The sequence below is a fragment of the Oncorhynchus mykiss genome, chromosome 18 (assembly GCF_013265735.2).
Source record: "Oncorhynchus mykiss isolate Arlee chromosome 18, USDA_OmykA_1.1, whole genome shotgun sequence".
NCBI classification, from domain to species: Eukaryota; Metazoa; Chordata; class Actinopteri; order Salmoniformes; family Salmonidae; genus Oncorhynchus; species Oncorhynchus mykiss.
The window spans coordinates 58,640,950-58,668,197 of NC_048582.1; the positions used below are offsets into that span (position 1 = coordinate 58,640,950).

Here is a 27,248-nt window from a genome sequence, read left to right on the forward strand (position 1 = left end):
GCACATTTTAAAACTACAAGTAATAATCACCCCAAAATAAATAATTCTGGATTGATGCAGACAAACATGACAACAAGTCTTGATAGATTATCCTCTGTTTTGCTGTTTATTTGGTTCTGAGAACTGAACGCGTTACAACAATGTGTTTCAATGAACACTTTCAAATCAGTCAAGTAAGTTATAAGGTATGGTTTTGCAAACAGTGGGCCCCTTCAAGTTCTTTAAAGAGCATAGCTGTCATAGGTGGCTGAACAACATTCACTAGAGGTTAAAGCCAAGGGGCAGTAAATAATACAGTAAACAAGCACACAACACTGATGTCTCAACTCACTTGTTCCAAAATGGGAAAGGCTTCAACTATTATGGAGACCTTCAACTTCTATAAAGCTGCATCTGCAATGAGACTCAAGGATTTTTTGGAATGACTAGCAGGTCTTGGAGAGCCCATAACGACAATACAAGATAAAACCAATTGGTTCCTAGTATTTACATGCAACTTTGTCTATGTGGTAAAAATAAATCAATTGGTTATCCGCTTCAAGAACAATGTTCACAATGAATGTTTCTGTTTTCTCAAAAGCTTTTCGCAAAACAAGTGAAACATATTCAAACCTGTTACTTTTAACAGTAACCTAACATTTCCCAACTATTTCATTTTGCAAATAAATCTGGGCAAGAGAACTTCTCTGAACATGCTTAACTATTTTAAGGCCATTGATATAGAACTTAAACAGCAACAATCCCTGCTATTAGTGAAGCACCCAAGAGCAAGATCTAAAACCCATGAGCTGTGTCCGCATAATGGGAATACTTTAGAACAGTTATAAAAGAACACAAAGATAATCATTTGTAATAAAATACTGCAGCTGATTATAATGATACCATACAGAGGGGATGTATTCATTGGGACTACTTCAGTATACAATTTCTGGTGCTATCTAAATTCACTATACCTGTCGATACAAAAATAATATCACAACAATATCTTCCTGACCATTTTCGGGAGGTTGGGGTTAGGTAGAGAGGCGAAAACAGAAAAGGAATATCATGGGAAGACTGTCGGTAAAAGCCAAGAGGGAATCACTGTATCCATGTATTCAGAGGAAGAACAGAATAGGGGAAGAAAGAGAGTTCATTATGGATGGAAAACCTGGGTCATGCTTTTCAATAAATAGCAATAGATGTGAAAGCATAGGATATATCAATTCTATATATATATTATATATCAGACGAATGATCTATCGTTGTGAAAAGATGAGAGATTATTGGCAAATAGGAGGGAGGGTTACATGATGACTGGTAAGAGAGGCATGGACAGTGTCGATCAGGGAGCAATGATAAACATGACTACATGGGGAAAGATAGGAGAGAGCCTAGGTCAAACAGTAAGTAGCGCAATGGCAAGATGGACATGGTCAATGTTAGGTTGGGAGATGGGTCAATCAAAGGTTACTAAGTGACTCTGATGTCCACTAAGTGAAGTCCAGATGTTAAACGATATGGTGAGAGATGTCAATCAGAGGGTGGGTGGTCAGTCATGGGTGAAAAGCACAGGTGAACTGTCAGGCTGTGGGGTCATAAAGTTCGACACCAGATGAGGGCAGGTGCAAATGTCCACTGGTCACACTGGGGAGCAGAGAGAGGTCTGGTAGATTGCTGAGACGAGTACGCAGCTCCTTCCGTACCTGGGTCACCCGTGCCAGCTTGCGCTTGTACTCCTGAAACAAGAGTAGGTATGAAGAGTGATGTGATATGTTTGGTACAACATACTTCGAGTGTGATAAACTGTTCAATTATTAGACAACCTTTTAGCACAATGGTTAGGTAAAGGGAGGGTTTACAAAGTAATTTGGGCACATCAGAGTAAACTGATGACATTCAATCATTTCGGTTTCATTGTGAAGTCCTATTTACTTTAAGTGGCAAACAGAACATATTAAAGTATAGATACGTGAGTGAAAACTGTGCTGTGCATTCTTTCTCCATGGTTTTATATTACTAGTTTGTTAGGAATTGTTTATTGAACTGAAAACCATCCCCCTACATCAACCTCTCACATCAGGATCACAGCTTTTATGGCAAGGGAAATCATTCTGAAATAACTTTTCTATAGCCATTCTGGCATTAGTTGTGAGCTACGAAATCCTTTCATTAAATTTGAAGTGACAGAAACTAGTGTTTGATCCAGTCATGTATTTACTACAGCGAAAAACCAAGGTGTTTCTCCTTACTGCCTATTTTTAAGTCAGTTTAACTCATCTAACTATTCAAATATATGTAAATTGAGCATTAAAACAGTCAAATTAATAGTACAGTGTGGGATAAATTCAACCTTCTAGGCAAGTCAAGGATATGTTAAGGCCTGTATCAAAGGCCCAGTTTGAAAACAACCCCTTAACTGACCCCTCAACCCCTTAACTGGGTAAATACTAGGTCAACCCCTATCCTCCGAGTGGAAGAGTAAAACTACCCACAAACAATGACTGTTAATACAGGCAGCCCAATCCTGATATTTTTCAATTATTGGTCTTCTGGACCAATCAGATCAGCTCTGAAAGAGCTGTGATTGGTCAAAAGTCCAATTAGAGGAAAATATCAGGATTTGGCTGCCAGTGTAAACAGCCATGGTAAGTCAGAAAATAGCCATAGCCAATAGTCCTGACACAAAGAGGCATGTGTTTATAGAAAGGTGGTAGGCAACTCAAGTCCAGGGGAGCTGCAGCATTCAGCTTTTTATTCCAGGCCGGCTCTAACACCCGATTAAACAAAATTGTCTAGGGGTGACCCAGTATTAGTGATTGGTGTGTTAGTGCTGGGCTGCAACAAAAGCCTGCACCTACTACAGCCCTCTAGGGCAAGTGGCCCATGCCTGGTTTAGGGGCTTGACAATTCAAATTGAGGAAACCAAAGACCAGTATAAATGGTCAATGAACACAATATACACCTGCTGAACATGCCTTCAGACACTTTTACTACCCCAGTATGAGTAAGAGTGTTATAACCTAACACTAACCACACCTAAATGCACTTAAAATAAATTAACAAATATCATTTGAGCCTGTCTGTCATTACTTTGTGCATTGAGTAGAACTTAAACGGCATTCAATCCCATTTCTCTGGTCTACTTTGAAGCTATGACCTCAATGGCTATTTCCAATGTAAAGTATTTGGTTTAGATATACAAAAATGTCATGTGTATGCGATAACATAAATGGTGAAGCTGAGCGTTATGCTTAAAAGTTTTATTATTTAATACCATAACTCAAGAGGTCTATCAAATAGGACTGGAGTCATTCAACCCACCACCACCAATATGCACACAAGTAAAGGCAAATAACAGCACTCAGATTCATTTTTATTCTCTTTTTTTTTCTTTATTACAAGAGATTTGTTGAACTGCAGATACATTGACCAGAATACTTGATCTTGCCGACTTCCTGTGGGTAAAGGCTGGACAGTTATGCATTCAGCAATTGCAAAAACACACATTTTACATCCACTGTGTATTAGAAACCAATGGCAATAGATTGTAGTTCTGCAAGTAATGGGGTGAGAGATGTCATCTTCGCTAAAGCATTGTGGGCCTGTACTAATCATGTGGATGACATCACTGGAAAGTGGAGAGAGGCATAATGACTTGAATCGTAACTTGAGGTAAACATCTAACTCAAACTGTTGTGCAAATCTCCCACTGACATCAATTCAGGATTAGCATGACAGTTCCAGTTAAGCGTGCATCTCAAGTTTGGACATGGCCAAATAAAAATATTTGTCCCATTAAAGTTTTACTCCATAAGGGACAGATCATTTTACTTCAGAAGTGTTGCTTGTGGCAAAATGTGAGTAGTCCACAGTCTATTCAATTGGAGACATTCAAAAGGCTGAGGGGATACAGGACACAGAGGAAAAAGCCTGCTACAAAAACAGAACATGTGAGAGAGACAGAATGAAGCTGGAGAATGACAAGAGTGTAGTGAAAAAATAAAAGGTGATGATTTACGCACTTCTAGTTTCTGCTCGTTCTGGGCCAGGCCATCCCTCTGGCTGTGTAGAAACAGGGTGAGCATGCGTGTGAGCTGCCGCCGGTCATCTACCTCTGCCGCCAAACGTCCGCTGTAGTCTGCCAGCAACATGCAAGCCTCCTCCACCAGCCTGGACAGGCGCTCGCCCTGCTCTTTATCTGAGACAGGGAGGAGAGAACGCTTTCATTTCAGCTGAATGGGTTAATTGCGACAAGTGAGTGTCTCCAATGATGACAAACGATATCAAGCACTGACCGGGTGGTTGTAATGAGCATTTAGGTCAATCGGGTGAAGACTTAAGAGCCTTTCGTTACGTCTCCAACCTAACAGCCCTTTGTCATTTGTGGCTGACTGAGGTGGGACTTTGTTCCGTCGGAAAGTATTCAGACAACTTAACGTTTTTCCTCATTTTGCGACATGACAGCTTTATTCTAAAATGGATTCAATATTTTCTTCCCCTTATCTACACCTTAATGACTACGTGAAAACAGGTTTAGACATTTTTGGAAATGTATTACAAATAAAACTTAATTATCTTACTTACATAAGTATTGAGACATTTGCTATGAGACTCAATTTACCTCAGGTGCATCCTGTTTCCATTTCACCTTTATTTAACTAGGAAAGTCAGTTAAGAACAAATTCTTATTTTCAATGACGGCCTAGGAACAGTGTTCAGGGGCAGAAAGACAGATTTGTACCTTGTCAGCCCGGGGATTTGATATTGCAACCTTTCGGTTAGTAATCCAACTCTCTAACCACTAGGCTACCTGCCGCCCCATTGATCATCCTTGAGATGTTTCTACAGCTTGATTGGAGTTAGGGTTGCACATTTTGGGGAATATCCAGAGGTGGTAACTTTCTATAGTAAAGTATGGGAATTAATATTAATACAATTTAAAAATGTAGATTTTTTTGCATTGGATATATTTACCACATATGGAGACAAACATTTTACCTGAAGTGGACTGTTGCAAATGATTAAATCCTTCCAATAGAAATAAAAGAAAACAGTTGTTACAAATTGAACTTTAATTAAATGAGTAGACTCATCACATGGGATGATTTCACTGAATAAAATACCATTTTGAATGATCCATCACATCTCCCAAAAGTATTTTTAACATCTGTAAAATGATAGTTTAGAAACAAAAGCTTTGGTTGTCTTCCATGTCTTCTCCCTGGACCTCCTCAATGTCCACCTCTTCAACATCAGACTGAGGCCTCATGTCCCTTTCCAACCTTGAGGGTGGCTCATTGTCAAGCTCAAAAAGCCTCAAATTTGCCTGGATGGCCACCGATTTTTCAACCCTTGTATTGGTCAGCTTGTTGCGTGCTTTGGTGTGTTCCCAAACATGGACCAGTTGCGCTCTGAGGCGGCTGATGTTGGTGGGATTCAGAGGATGATGGAGGCAACAGGGGAAAGAGCCTCAGATCCACAAAGTCCTTTCCACCAGGTGGCTGATGAGATATGTTTGCACGACTGCCATATTGCATCTCCAACCCAAAGCCCTTGCTTGGAAGTGTACTTCGCCAGACTGCCAAGAATCTTGCCCTTATCCAGGCCTTATTCAGGCAGAAGTCTTCACACTTTTTTAAATGCATTTCAGAACTGCAGTTTCCTCTGCTTGGACCAACATTGAAGTGGGCAGGGCAGTTCAGATTTCTTCTCTTACATCTGCAAGCAGTCTGAACATCAGACAGGATGAGAGAAACAAAATCTCTTTCAATACACATCGCATGTGAGCAGAGGTGAGTTGCATACACAGCTTGAGCAAGACATTCATCAGCATTTCTCTGACTACGTACCTCTATAGAGTTAAACAAAACAAAAAAAATGATTCCAGGAGGACCATGGGCTGTTGCTATTGATAAAGTGTCTGATTCATCATTTTCACCTCGAATAGAAGTAGAGGGACTTTTTCCAGAGGTTGCTTGTTGTGAGCACTGAGGGAACTTTATGCACTTGGCCAGATGATTCTGCATCTTTGTTGCATTCTTCACAGTATTTGCAAATGTTCATAGCTTTTCCTCCTACAATAGCTGCAGTGAAATGTCTCCACACGTCGGATCGTGCCAGTGGCATTTTCCTGTAAAGATAAGGGGGGGGAAATGAGAGAAAAAAAAAGTTCCATGTACAGATAAATAGTTAAGCAGTTAGATTAAACAACTCCTTTGTAAGATGAATTTTTCAAATTAAACATGTATGGAAAAAGGTGAATTAACACTCAGTTAGCAGGCTCACGCAAGCTAAAACCCACCAGTAGCAAAAACTAACCAGCAGAAAATATTTAAACACACTTTGCTGTAAGCTACTATTTACAAGTTTCAAAAAAAAATATTGTCTTAAAATATATTCACCTCACCCAGTATTGTAATCAAAACTTACCAGAAAGCATGTAGTCCTTGGCACAGAGTGTAGTAGTGTGGGCTCAATAGCATCTCATTAATGTGCAAGATCTTGAGAATCAGCTGTACGTGTGATGGAAGAGTGCACTGTGCATGCAGAGGGTTGCAATTCCATTGAATTGGGGATAGTTTAACTAAAATAAGCCACAATAACTAGAATTGCCTTTTGTATCCCACTTCTGATTAATTAAAACAAAATTCCCCAAACTTCAAGGAAAGCTTCCGAACATTTAACAGAAAGCTTCCGACCATTTGCAACCCAAATTAGAGTCCACCTGTAGTAAACTCAATTGATTGGACATGATTTGGAAAGGCACACCCGTCTATATAAAGGTCCCCCAATTGACAGTTCATGTCAGAGAAAAAAAAACAAGCCATGAGGTAGAAGGAATTGTCCGTAGAGTGCCGAAACAGGATTGTGTCAGGGCATAGATCTGGGGAAGGGTACCAAAAACATGTCTGCAGCTTTGAAGGTCCAAGAACACAGTGGCCTCCATTCTTAAATGGAAGTTTAGAACCACCAAGAATCTTCCAGAGCTGGCCTCCCAGCCAAAATGAGCAATCGGGGGAGAAGGTCCAGAGTTGACTGACAGAGGTCCAGAGTTCCTCTGGTGATGGGAGAACCTTACAGAAAGACAACCATCTCTGCAGCACTCCACCCATCTTTGGTATAGTGGCCAGACAGAAGCCACTCTTCACTAAAAAAGGCACATGACAGCCCGCTTGGAAACAAGATTCTCTGGTCTGATGAAACCAAGATTGAACTCTTTGGCCTGAATGCCAAGCATCACGTGGAAGAAACCTGGCACCATCCCTACGGTGAAGCATGGTGGCAGCATCATGCTATGGGGATGCTTTTCAGCGGCAGGGACTGGGAGACTAGTCAGGATCGAGGGAAAGTTGAACGGAGCATAGTACAGAGAGATCCTTGATGATAACCTGCTCCAGAGCGCTCAGGACCTCAGACTGGGTCAAAGGTTCACCTTCCAACAGGACAACAACCCGAAGCAAAGACAATGTCCGAGTGGCACAGTCAGAGCCCGGACTTGAACCGCTCCCCATCCAACCTGAGCTTGAGAGTTTCTACAGAGGAGAATGGGAGAAACTCCCAAAATACAGGTGTGATAAGCTTGCAGCATCATACTCAAGACTGTAATCGCTGTCAAAGGTGCTTCAACAAAGTACTGAGTAAAGGGTCTGAATACTAATGGAAATGTGATATTTATAAAACTACGCAAAAACATCCAAAAACCTGTTTTTGCATTGTCACGATGAGGTAGTGTGTAGATTGATGGGGGAAAAACAGTTTAGTCAATTTTAGAATAAGGCTGTAATGTAACAAAATGTGGAAAAGGTCAAGGGGCCTAAACACTTTCCAAATGTACTGCATGTGATTGAGAAACGTGCTAATTGTAGGGCCAACTAATATACAGTTTGTTTGACTAAGTATGGTTTATGTGTAGCATGGTGTCTGTCGTAGATTTCAGAAGACACTAACATGTTCCCCGAAACATCAAAAACAACTAGGGCACTTGCAGGGGTCAGCACAGCAGTAGTGCAACGGCCAAGCCACGCTCTGGAGTAGAACCACCTCCCTGACCACCCCTGCAAACAGTGGCACTCGGGAGCATTCCGCAGGGCTGACTGTAGCTGGTGCAAGAGTGTGGGATAGAAGTGTATGCCAGGGCCCACCTGTGATCCTGTGCAGTAGTGACGTGTCCAGCACCTCAGCCGGCAGGCAGGAGATCCGCTGACACAGCGCCGAGTCCCCAGTGGCGGAATTCTCCAGTTCCTGCAGGGCCCGGATTAACTCTGCCGTCTGAGAGTGAGGGGTAGAAAAAGAGGGAAGGGGGAGAGTGAGGAAGAATGGGAGAAGAGAAGGAAGAAATGACAGATGGGGACAGACCCCCACATTGCAGTTAGAAAGCAGGCCAAACATCTGAGAAAACAAACAAACTTCTTAAAGCCATGCGGATACCAAAAAAAAAAAAAAAAAAAAACCTGGGATACGAAGAGGTAAATGCAACGTCAGAAAGAACCTCAGATCGGTTGAATGAACCTAGCCATTAAAACAGCCCCCGCACACAGTCCACGCCACCCCTGTGAGGTGTTGGGTTGGCCTGTACCTGTGGGGGCTCTGCTGGGGAGCTCCGGGAGGCCAGGTCCTGGTCGTCCAGTGTAATCTCCTCATACGGCCTCTTCTTGGCCTTCTCTCCCACTGTGGAACATTGATACAGGGTGAGCGCTCATGTGAAGATGACAACACACTGATATGAATTCTATGTCACATCCTTTGACACTGGCCATGTCTGAATACACATACTTCCGTCCAAGTAGGCCAATTGAGTACGCAATAAAAAAGTTTAACAGAACACGACATTGAAAATCTAGTATAAATTCCGTCACTCATTTCAGCTGAATAAGATACAGGGATGCGCTGCCGAAATCAACAACTAGCAGGAACTTCACTCATTTCCAGTATAATAAATTACATACATACATACATACATACATACATACATACATACATACATACATACATACATACATACATACATACATACATACATACATACATACATACATACATACATACATACATACATACATACATACATACATACATACATACATACATACATACATACATACATACATACATACATACATACATACATACATACATACATACATACATACATACATACATACATACATACATACATACATACATACATACATACATACATACATACATACATACATACATACATACATACATACATACATACATACATACATACATACATACATACATACATACATACATACATACATACATACATACATACATACATACATACATACATACATACATACATACATACATACATACATACATACATACATACATACATACATACATACATACATACATACATACATACATACATACATACATACATACATACATACATACATACATACATACATACATACATACATACATACATACATACATATATTTTTATTATTAGCCAATGCCCGTTATGTGATCAGGTCCTTCTCACATGCGTCTCAGCCCCGAAGTAGGCTACAAGTGAAGACGGACACATCAGATGCGCATATTGAAGATGTTAAAACGGTCTATATTTTACTTTTTTGTGTGTGTGTGAGATATATACACACACACACACACACACACACACACACACACACACACACACACTATGGGAATTTTCTAAAATCAAGTGTTTTAAAATGCCAGGATGTTCTACTCATTTCATCTAGTAGAATTTGTTGCACACTTTTCCACAATGCATTGGAAGAGGTGGGCTGCCCTAGTGCTTGACTACTTGAAGAGAACTGGGGCTTAACAAAAACTAGGCTACTTAATTGGGAAGATGCCGAATAGCAAAGCTTCTGTGGAGGTGTTCAAATGTAGGCCACGTAGTTTGTTCTCCCTAAAATGACCAAGAAAGGCATTGTAGGCTACATATTTGAAAAAAATAAGTCTAATTTCTGTTCACTGAAAAGTGAAAAGCAGGAGCTTTGAAAACGAAATACTAAAGCATCTTGATTTCTGAACGCATCGGCACCGGGGACTCAGGCTGCGTTATTGATTTCATGTTAAAATCTGGTGTTTTGGGCCTCCCAGGTGGCACAGTGGTCTAGCTGTGCCACCAGAGACTCTGGGTTCGAGCCCAGGCTCTGTCACAGCCGACCGGGAGGTCCTTGGGGCGACGCACAATTGGTCTAGCGTTGTCCGGGTTAGGCCGGTAAGGATATCCTTGTCTCATCGCGCACTAACGACTATTGTGGCGGGCCGGGCGCAGTGCACGCTAACCAGTGTTTCCTCCGACACATTGGTGCGGTTGGCTTCCGGGTTGGATGCGCGCTATGTTAAGAAGCAGTGCGGCTTGGTTGGGTTTTGGAGGCGGCATGGCTTTCGACCTTCGTCTCTCCCGAGCCCATACGGGAGTTGTTGCGATGAGACAAGATAGTAATTACTAACAATTGGATACCATAAAATTGGGGAGAAAAGGTTTTTTTTTTTTTTTTTTTTAATTCTGGTGTTTTGATTTGAACATATGGATAGTTACATTTTTGTAGGCTAGGCTAGGTTACCCAATAAATGTATGATCAAGCCTTAAGTCATTCTGAAATCGTCCCCTTTTTAGTGCTTTAGTTTGTTGCTGTCAAGCGGTTCGGAATTTGCGATGCATTCAACCGTCCACGTTTTTCCTGTGCAATAGCCTTTTGCTTTGAACAAGTGTCGGTGTGTACTAGGCTATTTGATATAATTTGTATGTTATAGCAATTTGGTTTCACTAATAAATGTTGAAATTGAACCAAATTCAGTTTGTAAACAGGCTAGATGGGCTATATGGTGTACTATGGTATAGGTCGGTTAGAGGCAGACTGAGTAGGCCTATAACTCAATTTCTATTCAGAGTTTAGAGAAATTAACCAGATTGGAAGTGAGCCATTATCAGGCTGGTTAACGCAATCCACCCCCACTTGGCCCTGCCCCTCATTAAGGATCCCTGTACTTTGCTCCATTCATCTTTCTCTCGATCCTGACTAGTCTCCCAGTCCCTCGCGCTGACAAACATCCCCAAAGCATGCTGCTGCCACCAATACCACACTTTACTGTAGGGATGGTGCCAGGTTTCCTCCAGACATGACACTTGGCATTCAGGCCAAAGAGTTCAATCTTGGTTTCATCAGACCAGAGAATCTTGTTTCTCATGGTCTGAAAGTCCTTTAGGTACCTTTTGGCTAAATCCAAGCAGGCTGTCATGTGCCTTTTACTGAGGAGATTCTTCCGTCTGGCCACTACCATAAGGGTCTGATGGGTGGAGTGCTGCAGAGATGGTTGTCCTTGTGGAAGTTTCTCCCATCTCCACAGAGGAACTCTAGAGCTCTGTCAGATTGCCGATCGGGTACTTGGTCACCTCCCTGACCAAGGCCCTTCTCCACTGATTGCTTAGTTTGGCCAGGCAGCGAGCTCTTGGAAGAGTCTTGGTGGTTCCAAACGTCTTCCATTTAAGAATGATGGAAGCCACGATGTTCTTGGGGATCTTCAATGCTGCAGACATTTTTGGTACCCTTCCCCAGATCTGTGACTCGACACAATCCTGTCTTGGAGCTCTACGGACAATTCCTTCGACCTCATGGCTTGGTTTTTGCTCTGACATGCACTGTCAACTGTGGGACGTTATATAGACAAGTGTGTGCCTTTCCAAATAATGTACAATCAATTGAATTTGCCACAGGTGCTCCAATCAGGTTTTAGAAACATCAAGTATCAATGGAAATAGGACACACTGAAGCGCAATTTCAAGTGTCATAGCAAAGGGTCTGAACACCTAAGGTATATGTTTAAAAAAATACAAATTTTAAAAAGTGCAAAAATTGTGTATAGACATGAAAATAATATTTAATCCATTTTAGAATAAGGCTGCAATGTAACAATTTGTAGAAAAAGTGAAGGAGTCTGAATACACTATGTTTTCAGATCAGAGTACATGGAAGAGGCCAGGACAAGGAAGACACTTAAGACTATGGACTATGGCCTGAGGCGTCCGTTGGTTAGGAGGGTACTTACGCAGAACGTGCGAGAGCTGGTCCAGCAGGTTGTTCTCATACACCGCTCTCTCCTGCCAGATGGACAGAACCCGGCCCAGCTGTTTCTTACATCCATCCTCTCCATCCCTGCACACACGTCCAATTACCATCAGAAGGCTCATGCACCAATTTTTTTATTTTACCTTTATTTAACTAGGCAAGTCAGTTAAGAACAAATTCTTATTTTCAATGACGGCCTAGGAGCAGTGGGTTAACTGCCTGTTCAGGGGCAGAACGACAGATTTGTACCTTGTCAGCTCGGGATTTGAACTTGCAACCTTGCAGTTACTAGTCCAACGCTCTAACCACTAGGCTACCCTGCCACCAATCACGACAATAACTAAAACAGCAGGAGCCAGGTTTGATTCTCACCTGGACACGTGTTTGAAGGCATCAACGATGACAGGAGCAAAGTCCTGGGTGAACTCGGGTCCTTTCTTCTTGCTGTTCTGAATAACATCGTTGGCAAGGTAGAGGAAGGTGAGCTTCCTGGATACCTTGGCTGCAGACAGATCACAGTCAAGTGTGGGAAACAGTCAAAGCAGAGTGATCTTACACAAAGCAACAGCGGCAAGTGTCAAATGCTCCTGCTGGGTTTCAACTCAGGATACCTTTATCCTTTATTTTACCAGGCAAGTTGACAGAACACATTCTCATTTACAGCAAGGGCCGGGGGAATAGTTACAGGGGAGAGGACGACTCAGGCAGACTACACATGACTAACTTAGAACACAGTTAGGTCTTAACACAACACAGGCTGACTAAGAGCAGAACAGTATGACGCTGCATATTAAAGCCAATACTCAATTGCCCATACATCATAACGCAGTTGACAAACAGGTGTTATGTAGCTCTATTGTAGGAAGTGGATCTGCCTTTAGGGTTTCTCCCCCTGAGCGATCAGCCTAAGTAAACAAAAAGCTGGACACACCCGTCCCTGGCTACTGTCGTGAGAGAACAAACTAAGCAAAGTTAAACTAATAGGCTCTCACCAAGCCATTGCCCTGTACACCCCACCTCGGTGACAAAAACCCATAAGAGGACATTTTAAGAACTGCACACCACATCCATTTAAACCCTGTTCCATTAATGCTTGTGTCAAGAAAGGAGGTCCTCCTCATAGCCTTTGATAAATCAAGTTAAGGTTACATAAAAATGTAAAATCGACCGACACTGTACTGTGAACTTGTGGCATTGAAGGTTTAAGCACATACTGTACACAGTAGAGGTCGACCGATTAATTAGGGCCGATTTCAAGTTTTCATAACAATCGGATATCGGCGTTTTTGGGCGCAGATTTTAAAAAATATATTTTTTTAGACCTTTAACTAGGCAAGTCAGTTAAGAACACATTCTTATTTTCAATGACGGCCTAGGAACGGTGGATTAACTGCCTCATTTAGGGGCAGAACAGATTTTCACCTTGTCAGCTCGGGGGATCCAATCTTGCAGCCTTAGTTAACTAGTCCAACGCAATAACAACCTGCCTCTCTCGTTGCACTCCACAAGGAGCCTGCCTGTTACGAGAATGCAGTAAGCCAAGGTAAGTTGCTAGCTAGCATTAAAAGTCTTATAAAAATAAAAAAATATCATAATCACTAGTTAACTACACATGGTTGATATTACCTAGCGTGTCCTGCATTGCATATGATTTGGCTGAGCATACAAGTATCTGACTGAGCGATGGTAGGCAGAAGCAGGCGCGTAAACATTCATTCAAACAGCACTTGTGCGTTTTGCCAGCAGCTCTTCGTTGTGCGTCAAGCATTGCGCTGTTTATGACTTCAAGCCTATCAACTCCCGAGAAGAGGCTGGTGTAACCGAAGTGAAATGGCTGGCTAGTTAGCGTGCGCTAACTAGAGGGACGGTAGCTATACTGTTACACTGGCAATACTAAAGTGCCTATAAGAACAGCCAATAGTCAAAGGTTAATGAAATACAAATGGTATAGAGGGAAATAGTCCTATAATAACTACAACCTAAAACTTCTTACCTGGGAATATTGAAGACTCATGTTAAAAGGAACCACCAGCTTTCATATGTTTTCATGTTCTGAGCAAGGAACTTAAACGTTAGCTTTCTTACATGGCACATATTGCACTTTTACTTTCTTCTCCGACACTTTGTTTTTGCATTTAAACCAAGTTGAACATGTTTCATTATTTACTTGAGGCCAAATTGATTTTATTGATGTATTGTATTAAGTTAAAATAAGTGTTCATTCAGTAGTTGTAATTGTCATTACAAATAAAAAAAAAAATAAAAAAAAAAAATAAAAAAAACGGCCGATTAATCGGGATCGGCTTTTTTTGGGCCTCCAATAAATCGGTATCGGCGTTGAAAAATCATAATAATCGGTCGACCTCTAGTACACAGCACAAAAGTTGACTACAGGCAGGGCAATGCTAAGACATTAGATGCTATTCCCAGTCCACAGAAAAGAGTGAGCAGCTCCCAAAATACCGAGGCCCAAATGGGATATAATTGGGCTCTTTTAACCAAAAGAAAAAAAAGACCGCATCAAATACCACAAAAGCTCAGATTTGTATTTAGGCAGTAGGCTTTAAAGAGACAGCTACAAGTATCAGTAGGCAATGTCAAACACAATGCAGATTGTCCTCTTCCCCAACACATTTTACATAACATCTCTTCAATTTCACATGGCAAAAGACCAAAATAATTAGCCACCCTACAGCTGAATGTGGCAGTCATTGAATACCTGTGGGAACCTGTTGTAATCATTGAGACCTTGTGGCAGTGTAGTGTAAGAAATCATTTTATTTTTTTAAACAAAAGAAGTTCCATTGGTGTTTCCGTGTAATTGTATTGTGAACATTCATTGGCAAAGCAGACTAATTTCAGTCAACCTATTTCTGATATAGCCCATCACTCATGTGCAATGATGTGATGCAGACATACATTTTTGGAAAACGTTTCCTAAGAGGCACTTTGCAATCATTTTGAACAGATGCATGAAGCATATAGGCTATAACCTACCACTTGATGACACCATTCCATTCCACAAGTCATTGGATGAAGGGGTCTTCTGTACAGGGGAGTTTAGTTCATGTCTTAACATTAAAAGTGCAGCGCCTGCGGTACGGTTTTGGAAGCGTAAGGACCCAATCTTTCATATCCGCGAGAAATAACAATTTAACTTAGTTAGATTGATACACACCTTCATACAGTTAGTGTTCCCACACAGCCATGTCTCCATGTTACAGCGAGTGTTTACGGAAGACCGAGGGATTAAATAGCACGCTGATCACGTGTAAGAAACATGCAGAAACTGAAAAATACATTTGGCTGCAACCGCGATAAAGGTGGTTAAAACAATGAGTTTGTACAATTATTTTGATGTGATGAAAGCAAAAATGGGACTTAGACTTAAATGCAACAGTTTCAAATATTTTACTGAGTTCATAGAAGGTAATCAGTCAATTGCAAAACATTAATTAGGCTCTAATCTATGGATTTCATATGACTGAGACTACAGATATGCATCTTGGTCACAGATATCTTACAAAAATGATAAAGTAGGGGGCGTGGAACAGAAAACCAGTTAGTATCTGGTGTGACCACCATTTGCCTCATGCAGCATAACACATCTCCTTTGTAGAGTTGATCAGGCTGTTGATTGTGGCATGTGGAACGTTGTCCCACTCTTCAATAGCTGTGCGAAGTTGCTGGATATTGGCAGGAACTTGAATGCTGTCGCACGTGGCGATCTAGAGCATCCCAAACATGCTCAAATGGGTGATAGGTCTGGTGAGTATGCAGGCCATGGAAGAAATTACATTCAGCTTCCAGGAATTGTGTACAGATCCTTGCGACATTGGGCCATGCATTACCATGCCAAAACATGAGGGGGAGGATGATGAATGGCACGACAATGGGCCCCAGGATTTCATCAAATTGCCATCAATAAAATGCAATTGTTGTCTGTAGCTTAAGCCTGCCCATTCCATAACCCCACCGCCACCACAGGGCAACCTGTTCAATTTTGACATGAGCAAAGTGCCCACCCACACGACACCATCTGCCATGTACAGTTGAAACGGATTAATCCGTGAAAAGCACACTTCAGCGTGCCGGTGGCCATGGTAGGTGAGCATTTTCCCACTGACGGCAGTTACGACGCCAAAGCGCAGTCTGGCAAAGACCCTGGCGAGGACGACGAGCACGCAGATAATCTTCCCTGAGATCGTTTTTGACAAGATTTCACATTGAAAAACACCAAAACAACCTGCCAAATTCTACAAAACGACATTGGAGTCAGTTTATGGTGGAAAAATGTACTTTCAGTTCTTTGGCAACAGCTCCTGTGGACATTCCTGCAGTCAGCATGCCAATTGCGTGCATTGTATGACAAAACCGCACATTTTAGAGTGGCCTTTTGTCCCAGTACAAAGTGCACCTGTGTAATGATACCATTTAATCAGCATATTGATATCCCTGTCAGGTGGATGGATGTATTATTTTGGAAAATGAGAAAGACTCACTAAGAGGGATGTAAAGAAATTTGTGCAAAGTTCGAGAAATAATCTTATGGATAAGAACATTACTGGGATGTTTCATTTCAGCTCATGAAACATGGGACCAACACTTCACGTTGTGTTTATATTTGTACAGTATGTTTCTAGAACCGTAAAGCAATTGAGTCGATTCACGTTTAGATGGAGTAATTACAGTGCATTCATAAAGTATTCAGATCCCTTAATTTTTTCGACATTGTTACGTTACAGCCTTATCCTAAAATGAATTAAATTGTTTTCCCCTCAATCCACACAGCAAAAAACAAGCTGACATTTTTGCTAATTTATTACAAATAAACTGAAACATCACATTTACATAAGTATTCAGACCTTGTTGAAGCACCTTGGCAGCGATTACAGCCTCAAGTCTTTGGTTTCACACAACTGTATTTGTGGAGTTTCTCCAATTCTTCTCGACAGATCCCCTCAAGCGCTGTCAGGTTGGAGGGGAGCATCACTGCACAGCTATTTTCAGGTCTCTGTCCTGTTGGAAGGTGAAACTTTGCCCTAGTCAGAGGTCCAGAGCACTCTTGAGCAGGTTCTCATCAAGGAGCTCTGTACTTCGCTTCGTTTGCCTCGATCTTGTCTAGACTCCCAGTCCATGCCACTGAAAAACATCCCCACAGTATGATGCTGCCCCGAACATGCTTCACCGTAGTGATGGTGCAAGGTTTGCTACAGACGTGACACTTGGCATTCAGGCCAAAGAGTTCAATCTTCGTTTCATCAGACCAGAACATCTTGCATTTCCTGGTCTGAGTCTTTAGGTGCCTTTTGGCAAATGCCAAGCGGGCTGTCATGCGCATTTTACTGAGGAGTGGCTTCCGTCTGGCCACTTCACGATAAAGGCCTGATGGGTGGAGTGCTGCAGAGCTGGTTGTCCTTCTGGAAGGTTCTCCCATCTCCACAGAGAACTCTGTCAGAGTGACGATCAGGTTCTTGGTCACCTCCCTGATCAAGGCCCTTCTCCACCGATTGCTCAGTTTGGCCAGGCGGCCAGCTCTAGGAAGAGTCTTGGTGGTTCCAAACTTCTTCCATTTAAGACTGATTGTGGCCCATGTGTTCTTGTAGACCTTCAATGCAGCAGACATTTTTGGTACCCTTCCCCAGATCTGTGACCTGACAAGCCTGTCTTGGATCTCTACGGACAATTCCTTCAACCTCGTGGCTTGGTTTTTGCTCTGACATGCACTGTCAACTGTGGGACGTTATATAGGCAGGTGTGTGCCTTTCCAAATCATGTCCAATCAATTTAAATTTGCCACAGGTGGACCCCAAGTTGTCGAAACATCAAGGATGATCAATGGAAACAGGATGCACCGGAGCTCAATTTCGAGTCTCAAAGCAAAAAGGCCTGAATACTCACGTAAATAAGGTATCCGTTTTATTTAAAACATTTGCTATAATTTCTAAAAACCTGTTTCAGCTTTGTCATTATGGGGTATTGTGTGTAGATTGAGGGGGGAAAATGTATTTAATACATTTTAGATTAACATGCTGACCACCCAGACACGATCAGGACACGCAGGTTGAAATATCAAAACGAACTCTGAACCAGCTATATTAATTCCGGGACAGGTCAAAAAGCAGTAAACATTTATGGTAATTTAGCTAGCTTGCTGTTGCTAGCTAATTTGCCCTGGGATATGAACATTGTTCATTTTTCTTAAATGCACATGGTCCTCCACTCCGACAATTAATCCACGTATCAAAGGGTAAACGTTGGTTTCAAGTAATCTCTCCTCCGTCATGCTTCTTCGGACTCCATGGCGGTTGGCAACCAACTTTAATTAAGGTGCATTACCACTACCGACTGGAGTGTGGACCTCAGTTCAACTTTCAATCCCCCACATGGGTATATACACTCCTAAAAAAACAATGGGAGAGACGGGACTTGGAGCCCATCAAGCATCACAAATAGAACCAAGTTCTATTCTAGCGCCTGGCTACACAGACGCTCGTGAGCAGTGTGGGTGCAATGACTGAATAACGTGTACATTTATTTTGCGACGCGAGCGGTGTGGTCAGCATGTAAGGCTGTAAAGTAGCAACATGTAGAAAAGGGAAGAGGTCTGAATACTTTCCGAACGCACTAGCTGCTTTAGCTGCCAGAGCCAGTCTACCTCTGAAAATAACGAGGTCCTTGGACCTTAAGGAGACTAACATTACTCCTTAAGAACATCTTGGGCTAGCTATTACCCACTTAAATGTACATTTATGGGCAGCAACACTGACCCTAGTTCACCCTGATGTTAAGTAGAACATACTAGGAAATATGACAGTGAAGTGCCAATGTGAGGGGTTCTACCTGTAACAAGACTACCTGGTTTTAGGACTCAAATGAGTAGCGAGCTAATAGTTACTGCATTCTCATTCACTATCAGAGCAATCACTCCAATGACCCAACTTTGAGATTTGGGGAATTTATAAAGTATTCATATCCCTCGACTTAATTCTTCTTATTCTTAATTCTTCTTATTCTTATTCTCATCCATCAACAAACACATACAAAATAACCCATAATGACAGTTTAAACAAGATTCTGTTGTCCGAGACAAATTGCACTCCTTGGCCTGAATGCAAATCCTGAATGCAAATCTGTGTAAAGAAGATTGCCCTTCCCCACCGCTCCCCATCTAAATTCAGAGTTTGAGTAAATATGCAAGGAAGACCGTGAGAAAATCATCGAATCAAATTGTGCAAAGCTGACTCATACCCAAGACGACTCAAAGCTGTAATCAATGCCAAATGTGCTTCTACAAAATACTGACTCAGGGGTGTGAATACTTATGGAAATCAGATATTTCTGAATTTAACGTAATACATTTGCTACAATCTATTTGGAATTCAGGCTGTAACAAGAAGATGTGGAATAATTCAAAGGGAATACTTTCTGAAGGCACTGTATTAACTAGGCAGGTAACTAAATTGCAACTTCATAAAGGACTTGAGGTACCTAGCTAGCCGCTGGCTGGCTTGAATGGGGCCTCGTGCCAGTCTTGTTATCAATTCCAGCAATAACTTAGCAGGTTGATTGTTAACCGACTATCCCCAAGCACCCTTCCGGGGAGCTAGAACTAACGTTAAACGTTAAGTTTGATAACTAGCTTGTTAGCAAGCCTTTATTTGCACTTAATTAGTTAACTACTGTAAGCTAGCTACACAATTGACAAACAAGTTAGCTACTAAGTAAAGTATCCAACCGCCAGTAGCTGACAAATTGACGTTATTTAGATTAGATAAATTGATGACACGGTTAGTAGATTGTGATGTAGCCGACGACATTTGGGGTTTGTTTACTTGCAACGGTTAGCCATCTAGCTACCTGAAGTTGCTAACATTGCTTGTTCAGCTTGTTCAGCTAACAGTAGCTAGCTAAAAAGCTTTCAAGCTAGCTAACCTTGGCAATTGTTCGTTAACATGTTAGCTAACTACACTTGATATGCATGACTACACGGTCATATTTAAATACAAGATACATGTTAATATTGATGAACATACTTCACCTATAACTAACTATTACCTTTTTTCAATTCGTTGAACCAAACGTTGACGATGGTCTTCGAGTGTTTTCTATGATGGATAAGCCAAAGTGACAGTGTCTGAACACTTTGTTGGGAGTTGCTAAGCTCCGATAGTTTCTTCTCCAACGCTGCCTCTGAAAAAGCTGACATATCGACGCCTTTCTGGAAAACAGATATTGGATGCAAGCTAGGGCCTACAGCTAGCTAAATTAGCAATTGGGCTAGCACGCGATATGCTTGTGCAAACGCTGCAGCCCTGCAAGTGTGTACCGACGGAGGTAGGGTCACTTTACCCTCTTTATTTCCGTGCACGCCTGTTTCTGTATTTAAAAAGATCCAGCCCTGCAAGTGTACGGACAGAGGCAGGGTCACTTTGTCCTCTTTATTTCCGTGCACGTCTGTTTCTGTATTTCCATTGGTTCATTCTAGAATGAAGGCGGGATGTGGCTTGTAAAACATACCACGTTGCATTATTTTTACATTATCGTTACATTCTCATGAACTGTGTTAGCAGCCTGATCTCATGGACTAGACATATCATAGTAAACGTAATTCCGGGATACCAATTAGTCTAAAATGTTATGTTTGGTATGGTTACAAAACACAGAAACTTACTTTTAACCCGTCTGTCTGTAAAGTTCAAGATATGGCTTGGAACTTGGAAATCAATCAATCTACCATCGTTAATACAATGGAAATATCTAATGATTTATTATTTAAGTATTAAAAGTGTGTGGGCTACAGAGAGAAACAAAATGGTGCAGTTTCAGGCCATGTAGCAGAAAGTGATGCGGGCATTGAAGATGGGTGTGTGTGCTAGTGGGTCAAGGCAGGTGTGATATAGTTGATGTTTGAATGATGTTGTCGTTTGTATGTGTATGTTTTGTATATTTTATAAAACAAAATAAAAAGTATAAAAAGAAAAAAGGTTACTTAAAGGTGCAATATGCTCTGTGTAGTTGTTTTGTCACGCTGCTTTGCTTTATCTTGGCCATGTCGCAGTTGTAAATTAGAACTTGTTCTCAACTGGCCTACCTGGTTAAATAAAGGTGAAATAAAAAAATGCAGAAATTGCTCTGCCATTTCCTGGTTGCAAACGTTCATGTGACAAATCAAGCAATGTATAGTGTAGAGAATCAATGTACGATCTACATCTGAAATATATTTTCAATAACCAAAAATGTTTTATTTTCAGCTGTTTGAAGCTGGTGAACAAAAAACAAAAGTAAAAGACCTAAAAACTAAACTTAAGAACGGGAAGCATATAAATAGGGAACATAGAACATATCTACCTCTTCTTAGACTTACTTTCAATGAGAATGACAGCTCTATAACTCACACTTCTATGTGAATTTGGTCAGGTCACCCAAAAAGGTATATGTTGCAGCTTTAAGGCAAAAACGAAAGTAGGGTGGTTGGTCGGAGTGGTTGGTTGCATATTCGAATCTCATCACGGACAACATTAACATTTGAGCTATTTAGCAACTTTGCAACTACTTAAAAATGTTTTTCTACTTTGCAACTACTTAACATGTTAGCTAACCCTTCCCCTTTAACCTAACTCCTAACCCCGCCCTAACTACTAGCATAGCTAACGTTAGCCACGACAAATTGGAATTCGTAGCATATCATACATTTTTTTACCTTTATTTAACTAGGCAAGTCAGTTAAGAACAAATTCTTATTTTCAATGACGGCCTAGGAACAGTGGGTTAACTGCCTGTTCAGGGGCAGAACGACAGATTTGTACCTTGTCAGCTCAGGAGTTTGAACTTGCAACCTTCCAGTTATTAGGCAAACGCTCTAACCACTAGGCTACCCTGCCGCAAATTCGTAACATATAGTACAAATTGCAATTTGTAACATTGTATGGATTCAAATTTCAGAACATATATGAATTGTAATTTGTAACACATTGTATAACATGGATTATGGACATCTCAGATTTAAATTTACTATGTTATGTCTACCACTGAGTCCTGGTTAGTGTTAGATTCCTACTGTACAGTGGCTTGCAAAAGTATTCACCCCCTTGGCATTTTTCCTATTTTGTTGCCTTACAACCTGGTTAAATAGATTGATTTGCACTACATGCCTACCATTTTGAAGATGCTAAATATTTTTTATTGTGAAACAAATGTTTTCCATGGTAGAAGGGCTCAGAAAGTGACTGTTTGCCCACGGTAGAAGGGCTCAGAGAGTGACTGTTTGCCCACGGTAGAAGGGCTCAGAAAGTGAATGTTTGCCCATGGTAGAAGGGCTCAGAAAGTGACTGTTTGCCCACGGTAGAAGGGCTCAGAAAGTGAATGTTTGCCCATGGTAGAAGGGCTCAGAAAGTGACTGTTTGCCCACGGTAGAAGGGCTCAGAGAGTGACTGTTTGCCCATGGTAGAAGGGCTCAGAAAGTGAATGTTTGCCCATGGTAGAAGGGCTCAGAAAGTGACTGTTTGCCCATGGTAGAAGGGCTCAGAAAGTGACTGTTTGCCCATGGTAGAAGGGCTCAGAAAGTGACTGTTTGCCCATGGTAGAAGAGCTCAGAAAGGGAGTGTTTGGATCTGGATGCCAAAACATTCAGTTGATAAAGGTCCTCAAAGTTGACCTATTTTGCATATCCCACCATACCATGAGATGTCTTCATCACCAGAAGAGATAAACGGTTGAGATTGACATGATTTAAAAGCTTACAAACAAGGTTTCTTGAGAAAAAAAATCTGAATAAAAACTTGAATTTTTTAAACTTTAAACGTCAATTATCTAAAAACATGTCAACTCAGATTTGCTTAAAATGGATTTAATTCAAATGGATTTACCCAATAGTCATTACACTCAGCAATGATGCCTCACATTTCTCTGAGAAGCCACTGAACTTGCTCTTTTGTATCCATTCAGCATCAGCTTATACATCAGCAATCCCTGTCCTGAAATGATGTCATACACATTCATTAGCCTGCAGTGCCTTGAGATATAGCAGACAAACCAGTCTGTTTTCTGGACATCCATTCATCCATCCCTTCACTTTTGTTTTGATTATCTCAGCATCAGTTGTCCATGACTGACCTTCACCCAGAGACATGAATGAAGGATCACAATGCCCCATTGACAGTGATAGAATAACAGTACGTAGCACCTCATCAATCTTCTGTGTAACCATGCATATGTACAGTTGAAGTCGGAAGTTTACATACACTTAGGTTGGAGTCATTAAAACTTGTTTTTCAATCACTCCACAAATTTCTTGTTAACAAACTATAGTTTTGGCAAGTCGGTTAGGACATCTACTTTGTGCATGACACTAGTCATTTTTCCAACAATTGTTTACAGACAGATTATTTCATTATAATTCACTGTATCACAATTCCAGAAGTTTACATACACTAAGTTGACTGTGCCTCTAAACAGCTTGGAAATTCCAGAAAAGTATGTAATGGCTTTAAAAGCTTCTGATAGGCTAATTGACATCATTTGAGTCAATTGGAGTTGTACCTGTGGATATATTTCATGGCCTACCTTCAAACTCAGTGCCTCTTTGCTTGACATCATGGGAAAATCAAAAGAAATCAGCCAAGACCTCAGAAAAAAACTTGTATACCTCCACAAGTCTGGTTCATCCTTGGGAGCAATTTCCAAATGCCTGAAGGCATCACGTTCATCTGTACAAACAATAGCACGCAAGTATAACACCATGGGAACACGTAGCGTCCATATCGCTCAGGAAGAAGATGCGTTCTGTCTCTTAGAGATGAACATACTTTGGTGAGAAAAGTGCAAATCAATCCCAGAACAACAGCAAAGGACCCTGTGAAGATGCTGAAGGAAACAGGTACAAATGTATCTCTATCCACAGTAAAACGAGTCCTATATCAACATAACCTGAAAGGCCACTTAGCAAGGAAGATGCTACTGCTCCAAAGCTGCCATAAAAAAGCCAGACTACGGTTTGCAACTGCACATGGGAAATGTTCTCTGGTCTTATGAAACAAAAATGTAACTGTTTGGCCATAATAACCATCTTTATGTTTAGAGGAAAAAGGGGGAGGCTTGCAAGCCGAAGAACACCATCCCAACCGTGAAGCACGGGGGTGGCAGTATCAGGTTGTGGGGGTGCTTTGCTGCATGAGGGACTGGTGCACTTCACAAAATAGATGGCATCATGAGGCACAAAAATTATATGGATATATTAAAGCAACATCTCAAGACATCAGTCGGGAAGTTAAAGCTTGGTCACAAATGGGTCTTCCAAATGGACAATGACCCCAAGCATACTTCCAAAGTTGTGGCAGAATGGCTTAAGGACAACAAAGTCAAGGTATTGGAGTGGCCATAACAATGCCCTGACCTCAATCCTATAGAAAATGTGTTGGCAGAACTGAAAAAGCATGTGCGAGCAAGGAGGCCTACAAACCTGACTCAGTTACAACAGCTCTGTCAGGAGGAATGGGTCAAAATTCACCCAACTTATTGTGGGAAGCTTGTGTAAGGCTACCCAAAATGTTTGACTCAAGTTAAACAATTTAAAGGCAATGCTACCAAATTCTAATTGAGTGTATGTAAACTTCTGACCCACTGAGAATGTGATGAAAGAAATAAAAGCTGAAATAAATCATTCTCTCTACTATTATTCTGACATTTCACATTCTTAAAATAAAGTGGTTGTCTTGACTTCTACCGAAGTCGATGCCTCTCCTTGTTCGGGCGAAGCTCGGCGGTCGACGTCGCCGGTCTTATAGCCGTCGCCGATCCATTTTTCATTTTCCATTTGTTTTGTGTTGTTTTCCCACGCACCTGGTTCTCATTTCCCTCATTATATGTTGTGTATTTAACCCTCTGTTTCCCCCATGTCTTTGTGTGGTATTGTTTATTCTGGTTATATTGTATGCTCACGTTAGTCTGTTGCGCTGGGTTATGTTAAACGCGTTTTGTTATTTCGTGTTCATTGTGCCGTGTGCTTTTGTTTTGCCTAAATGAAAGTCTCCGTTTGCTACCAAATATCTGCTCTCCTGCACCTGACTCCCTTACAGACATTTACGCATACCTGACAGTGGCGATCCTAACTGACCTAAGACAGGGAATTTTTACTAGGATTAAATGTCAGGAATTGTGAAACTGCAAGGGGCCCCTGTGGCATAGGTGTGAGTGGATGTAGTAGCGGTACTCCTTCTTCTTGTGATCGATCCCCAGGGGTCGGCGGAAGGTCCCGGAACAGACTAGTCCCAGAGAGAGGCACAGGCTGAACACCAGGAACCCAGCACACTTGTGATGGTCCTGAACCAGGAAGAGGTCAAAGTTTATGGTAAAGGTTAGTCTGAGGGAGAATGACTGACGAAATGGCTAGGAGTTAATGGTATGAGATTTATACACTCTCACAAAATGAAAACTAAACATGTTCAATTTTCAATCAGTATTCAAAAGAGAGAAATAGCAGAATGTAGGATGTTCTCATAGCTATTATCCTGACAAAAGAGAGAGACACTCAATTTCAGATTAGTAGCATTGTCACGTCTTGACCATAGAAAGCCTTTATTTTCTATGGTAGAGTAGGTCAGGGCGAGACTAGGGGGGTTAGTCTAGTTTATATTTTCTATTTGGGGTTCTAGGTTGTTTTGTCTATGTTGGGGTTTTGGTATGATTCCCAATTAGAGGCAAATGACTATCGTTGTCTCTAATTGGGGATCATACTTAAGTAGCATTTTTTCCACCTGTGGGTTATGGGGTATTGTTTATGTTTAGTTGCCTGTTAGCACTGCATTGTCATCACAGTTTGTTTATTCTTTATTGTTTTGGTTTTTCTAAGTTTCACTTTCTTTAATAAATAATGTGGAACTCTATGTACGCTGCGCCTTGGGCCGACCATTTTTACGAATAACGTGACAAGCAGTGAACCTTTCCCGATGTTTTCATGCAGGTATTCAAGAACAAACACTGTAATAAATCATATCATATCATCATCAACCAGCAAACCAGCTGTAATGGAACATCTGAAAAAAATAAAAAATAAAAATAAGCAGTGAAATAGAAATTAGAGGTGTAAACGATAGATCTCTTAGTGAATGGTTAACTAGGGCTGTTTTTGATCTTGTCTGTGAGTGCTTGCTCAGTGGTGTTGTACTAATGGTCCCAAGTGCCAAAAATCCCGATAGTCATCGTGCTAACAGTCAAAATGGAGAGGGTCACATGAACCTAGATGCTGCACTATACTCACACTTGTTAATATGCATGTATTTCTTAGTCAAAAATACATTATGTACCCAATACTGTAACCAAATCTTAACCTTCTGCCTCCTACAATACAAGTACATTGACAACAATAGGTTGTAACGGTAATCAAGTAATTTGTGTTGTCTGATAACATTCCAGAGCCCCAGGTGTTATATTCTTAACCTGAGCTCCCCTAAAATAGAATGGGCTCATAGCTGGTATGTCTCACAACGTACTCTATTCACAATGATTGTCGGTAGTTGCAGTTTTGCTTGTGCTTAGGTCTATCCAACGTTGGTCTGACCAATTGGATTCCAAGCTTCAAGATTGCTTCAATCACGTGGACTGGGATATGTTTCGGGAAGCCTCAGACAATAACATTGACGTACAGTATACGCTGACTCTGTGAGCGAGTTTATAAGGAAGTAAATAGGAGATGTTGTACCCACTGTGACTATTAAAACCTTCCCTAACCAGAAACCTTGGATTGATGGCAGCATTCACGCAAAACTGAAAGCACGTACCACCGCATATAATCATGGCAAGGCGACTGGAAACATGGCCGAAAACAAACAGTGTAGTTATTCCCTCTGTAAGGCAATCAAACAAGCAAAGCGTCAGTATAGAGACAAAGTGGAGTCGCAATTCAATGGCTCAAACACGAGACGTATGTGGTAGGGTCTACAGACAATCATGGATTACAAAAAGAAACCAGCCCCGTCGCGGACTTCAACGTCTTGCTTCCAGACAAATTAAACAACTTCTTTAGGCGCTTTGAGGACAATACAGTGCCACCGATGCGGTCCGCTACCAAAGACTGTGGGCTCTCCTTCTCCATGGCCGACGTGAGTAAAACATTTAAACGTGTTAACCCTTGCTGCCGGCCCAGACGGCATCCCTAGCCGCGTCCTCAGAGCATGCACAGACCAGCTG

General features: G+C 41.4%; 1 protein-coding gene across 3 annotated transcripts; it reads right to left on the bottom strand.

Annotated features, from left to right (window-relative positions):
- Positions 1-83: 83 nt before the first annotated feature.
- On the bottom strand, positions 84-20,517 carry LOC110496605 (regulation of nuclear pre-mRNA domain-containing protein 1A). Of its 3 annotated transcripts, none has more exons than XM_021572597.2 (7): positions 20,121-20,517; positions 12,435-12,564; positions 12,043-12,149; positions 8,558-8,649; positions 8,124-8,250; positions 4,005-4,180; positions 84-1,718 (listed from the first exon to the last, which is right to left on the bottom strand). In XM_021572597.2, the coding sequence occupies exons 1-7, from the start codon at positions 20,269-20,271 to the stop codon at positions 1,563-1,565; spliced, it is 939 nt and encodes a 312-aa protein (XP_021428272.2). In that variant the 5' UTR covers positions 20,272-20,517; the 3' UTR covers positions 84-1,562. The 3 variants fall into 3 exon arrangements, with proteins under 3 accessions (XP_021428272.2, XP_021428271.2, XP_036809271.1); XM_036953376.1 differs by lacking the exon at positions 84-1,718 and adding an exon at positions 3,364-3,437 and having other exon boundaries at positions 20,121-20,515; XM_021572596.2 differs by lacking the exon at positions 84-1,718 and having other exon boundaries at positions 3,353-4,180; positions 20,121-20,513.
- Between the last annotated feature and the right edge of the window lie 6,731 nt (positions 20,518-27,248).